The following is a 5,077-nucleotide window of genomic DNA, read 5'->3' on the forward strand; positions in this document are numbered from 1 at the left end:
TCAAGACAGACATAGAACACACCCTCACTGGCTTTTCCATTTGAAAAAGTCAGTGTGTCATTTCCAATGCCTAAATCCAGACAAAACTGGAGTACGAAGAAAGGTAGAAACCTCAGGAACAAGACCTTTGGGACCACCTTCCTCACCTGGGTTTATAGCAACAGTCTTTACTCTCCAAAGTCTCACAGCATAACAAATTGAAGCTTCAGAATGCTTCCAATAGTTCACTCCAAAAAACTCAGAAGAAGGAATTCAGTCACAGCTATTAGTAAGTCAATATTTCTAAGAAGAATTTAAGACTTGTGCACACAAGCTATAGGAAATACTGGAAAGCAGTAATGAAAAGGTTGGGGGTGGGGGGGGGGGGGGGGGGGGGGGGGAGCAAGCATGTATGTCTTCCAAATCTAGCAATGAAGTTACATGATTAAAGCTATAACCACAGCAAACAATAAAAAGTGAAGAGGCAAACAATAAAAAGTGTATGAGATTGTAAAAGTAAGTCACTAGCTGGAACCACTGCTGACAAGGTTTTAATGCTGAATGAAGGAAAGGCTGGTAAGGCAAACCAGCTTGATGTTGGAACAGCTGCCATTTCAATGGGTTAACAGTCATTCCTTGCCTAAGTACTCTTCTTCCCAGGCTATGATTTGTCCTGGGAATAAACAGGCACTTGGGTCTCCAGTGCTTCATCCCCCTAACATGCTGCCAAGTAAATGAACATTTTCATTAAAAACAAAACAAAAAAAAAAAAACAACCCAAAAAAACCAAAACAAAAAACCAAACAAAAACCAACCCACAAACACAACAAACCAAACAAGCCCTGCCCCTAGTAAAACAAAAACAACCAAACCCCAAACCTGTAATAAATAAATGATATCAATACTTCCAAAACTCCAAACAATTTCAGATGCCATTAGATTGTCATAAAAGTCATGTTAAGAAATTATTACATCTTTTTAAATTATTCAATAGAAACAGGTTCTTTTATTCCATCTTGCTGGAATTTTGGAAGGTGTTAAAAAAAAAAAAAAAAAAAAAAAACCCAAACACAAAAAGAACACCAAAACACCAAAACTACGTAATGATCAGATATAATGCTGATCTGATCTGATTTTTCCCTCTTCTCTCCCTTAGTTACATTAGAATTTTTCTTTTTTTTTTTTTTTGCTTACGCTGAAGTCCAAAACACAGCTCCAGCTCTGATTTATGGCACTCCATAACTCACTGTCTACACTTTTATTAGGCAACAGGCTGTCTGAAGTAGTCTGTCTATTACATAAAACACTGTACCTGTCCATATCTTTTATCATCTGCTCCTCAGGCCCATTAGACACAATGGGCACCACAGGATGATGCATTAGATTGTGTTAAGATATCCAAACTCCTCATTAAATAGATAGCCAAGATATCCAAACTCCTCATTAAAATTCAAAGTTTAACACATGTGCAGGTTTTACTATTACTGTAAATATTTTTCTGTGCCATAATACCTTAAGCACTTTTTACTGCATTTCTGTAATAACTTCAAGTGGAGCCTGCTCAGAACTGGCAACGGGCAGCCTATTACGCATGCTGACGCAACTACCAGTAAGAGAACCAAGCAGCAACTTCTAAGGTTTGCTGAGTCACAACCAAGAGTTTAAGAGCATCTCTCAACTAAACAGTTAACCATGTTAGATAAAAGCAATTTAGGCATTGCACATAATCATAGAATGGTTAGGGTTGGAAAGGACCTTAAGATCATCTAATTCCAACCCCCTGCCATTGGCAGGGATGCCTCACACCAGACCATGTCACCCAAGGCTCTGTCCAACCTGGCCTTGAACACTACCAGGGATGTAGCATTTACTACGCCTTTAGGCGATCTGTTCCAGGGCCTCAGCACCCTCACAGTGAAGAACTTCTTTATATCTAACCTGAGTTTCCCCTGTTTAAATTTAAACCCGTTACCCCTTGTCCTATCAGTACTTTTTCCATCTTGTCATAATTTACAGAGCTACTGGAAACAAAAAAATAAAAACAACAACAAAAAAAAGGCAAAGACAAAAAGAAAAATAAAATAAAAAAAAAAAAAAGAAAAAAGAAGGTTGACCCAGGATTATCCAAAAATCAACATTATATAATCTTGATAAATATCTCAAGTATTAAACAATGTCAGTAGTAAAGACAGTTAACTAACAAGGGAAAGCATGAAAGTGTTAAGATAAAGTGATAATGTGTTAGATATAAACTCAGATGGATCATTACAGTAAGCCAGAATGACTGAATTTCAGAAACATTTTAGCCAAAGGCTACACTTTGAACTCCTAAATTTTTTATTATCTTTGGAATAGGACCAGTTTAGGATTTTCTGCATCCATTTTCAACACATAAGGCAACTTTTTGCTTAGCAAAACATCATAGCCCTAGGTTTACAAGAAGTGCACACCATATTTATTCTGAAAAGCTCCTTTTAAACAAACTTTGATTTCCTATTTGGAAATTATTATTCGAATAATTTTTATTTATATGCATGTCCTGGTAATTTTGATTTATATGCATATTAAGTGCTGGGATATGCAAGACAGTTTTACTACTTAGTTACAACATTAACAAAATTATTAACACATTAGCGTAATTTGTACCTGGGGAGGCAAAACTAATACAACTTAGAAATTAGAACTATCTTCAGATTCAAAGTTTAAGATGCAAAATTTTGGAGCTATCAGACCTCAATTTGATAACTTACAAATGAAGATGATTTGGGTAAGATTGCAGTAATGTAAAAGACCGTCTCTCTTAGTAGCATGTTTACAGTACCTAGGCTTCAAAGTTTGAGATTTGAAAGTTTCAATCATAGAGTATTTAGTAAAGAGTAATCTCAATGCCAAACAAGCTGACAAGAAAACCCAGCCAAACAAGCTTATCTTCTACATAATGTATTAAGAGGGAGCAAATTTACTCCCCCAGCAAGCAGAGGTAGAAAAAGAACATAGGCCACATGGCCCAAATCATGATCAGTCTTTTTCCCACTGCTATCCCTTTTCTACACACAAGATCTGCTAGTTAAATCCAGAAGGACCTGCTGCAAGACTAAACTACATCATTTACATTAGCAGAATAAGACTCTCTGATCATGGCCTGTTACACTGCTCTAGGGACATACCAGAGTATTCTGAGGATTGAAAGAGGTTCTTTAGTGTTGTTTCTAAAATGCTTGTGTACTGAAACCTTTAACTTTTAGCAAACGTAGCGGGGGTTTCACCAGCTTCTTTGACTTGTAATGTTCAGTTAGTAAAACTAAAATGCCTCTACCAATCATAACATCACTTTTTTACTTTAAAAGTCAGTTTTGATCAGGATAAGCTATTAATGCCATTTGACACAAATGCACCGTGAAAAGTTATTACCACAGTAACTAAACTGTCATGACAGGGTTCCTATTGTAAACGTCTACAAGAGATCATAGGGGTTTGTGGGCTGTACTAACTGTAGTTACACCTACTCTTTCAAATATTGAAAAGCCATTTTTTATGCAGTCCGACTGGAAAAAAAAAATCAGGTTTAGCTGTTTCAGGATGTTAAAGGTTCCAATAAAAACCTTAACAGTGTCATCTGCTTTCCTGGGAGGCAGGGAGTGCATCCGTCTACTTTGGTATTTAGAACATTAACACATGATGGAAGTGTACCACAATGTTAATTCAGTAAAGCTGGTAAGTTATTAAAAAAAAAAAAAAAAAAATTGTACATTGTCATAGAGATTAACATAACAGTTTCAACTTTTGACTAAAGACTAGTTTTATGCTTGCATTCTCCACATTATGCTTTAATCTCATGAGATATGTTTGATTTATGCTTGAGACCTTTGCTGTTAAAAGGAAAAATGCAGCAGCTGTACTCAACCAGCATGCAAAGATTCTGAATCCGAAGTGAAACAAAGTTTCACACAGAGAACTTCTACTGTTTATCTATACCGCAGTTACTTACTAGCGTATCTCATACTGAACTCAACAGTTGCGCAAGGAAAAGCAGACCTTCAATGTCTGTTAGGGGAAGTCTGATCGAAATTTAACATGGCACCTTAAAGTTTGTGACGGCAAAAGTAGTTTAACTGAGCCTGAACTCAGCTTTAAACTTAAATCCAACAAACAAAGAAGTAAATCTTTGAGGGTTTAGGGGAATTCTGTATTTGCCTATTCGCACTGACAGCAGTGATAATTTAGCCATATAAAGTTATTCCACATGCTAAGTTATAAAAACCAGGAGACTGTCCCACTACTGGGACGACTGCTAAAGCTCACCTTCCAAAATCCTAAAAGTGAGACTTTAGGATCCCACAGAGAACAAACTCAAAAATTAAGAAGCTTTCAACCTTCAAGTAAAGCATTTTACTCACTAGACAGCTGAATATTTCCACATAGTTAGACAAGTAAATAGGAAATACACATCTACTACACAGCATTCTTTTCTTCCACAGAAAGACAGCAGAGGTGGTAAAAGAATACAGGTAATATTTCCCATTCAACTGCCTATGAACAACTTGCATGCAAGTATTTAAAGCTCAAGAAAACCTACTCTAGAAGGCAGCGTTCTTAAAGTTATTAATGCGTTCCCTCTCCCACCCCACCCCCCAAAAAAAAAGGAAGTTTACAACAGGGGGGATATTATCAGCAGTAAGACACCGCCGCTCACTGACACCAAGAGGTTGAAAAGCGCACCTTTCAAACAACGCTTTGTTTTCTTTCAACTGCCGTGAAGAGAAAGAAAGCAAACACAAGAGCCGGCTGATGCGCCCAGCCAGGATCTCCCGGAAAGCCGGGGCCAAACGCTGCCCTTCATATTTCGGAGGAACGCGGCGAGGAATGAACGGCGAGAGACACGGAGTTAAAGTGCAGACAAAGGAAGAAAGTCACACTAAGGTACTTTCTCGCCGCGAATCGCCCCTGCCGGCTTACCAAGGAATTAAGTTTGCAACGGCCCATCAGCCGCATCCGAGACACCTTGCCTCCAGGGGGGAGAAAAATCACCGCTATCCCTTTTCCTCGATGCAGTTCAGAAGCAACCTGTCGGCTCAGTTCCTGCCGGCTCTTACGAAAG

At 38.1% G+C, this 5,077-nt stretch overlaps 1 protein-coding gene across 1 annotated transcript in view; it reads right to left on the reverse strand.

Annotated features, from left to right (window-relative positions):
• Nucleotides 1-4,971, reverse strand: part of LOC104410588 (protocadherin Fat 1-like) — a gene marked incomplete at its 3' end in the record, with an annotated part of 62,866 nt that extends 57,895 nt beyond the window's left edge. The window contains exon 1 of the mRNA XM_010020810.1: nt 4,936-4,971. Within this exon, the coding sequence (XP_010019112.1) occupies nt 4,936-4,971 (36 nt within the window). The remainder of the gene's footprint in view (nt 1-4,935) is intronic.
• Nucleotides 4,972-5,077: the final 106 nt, after the last annotated feature.

This window comes from Nestor notabilis, unplaced genomic scaffold (assembly GCF_000696875.1).
Source record: "Nestor notabilis isolate BGI_N333 unplaced genomic scaffold, ASM69687v1 scaffold3078, whole genome shotgun sequence".
Taxonomy (NCBI): domain Eukaryota; kingdom Metazoa; phylum Chordata; class Aves; order Psittaciformes; family Psittacidae; genus Nestor; species Nestor notabilis.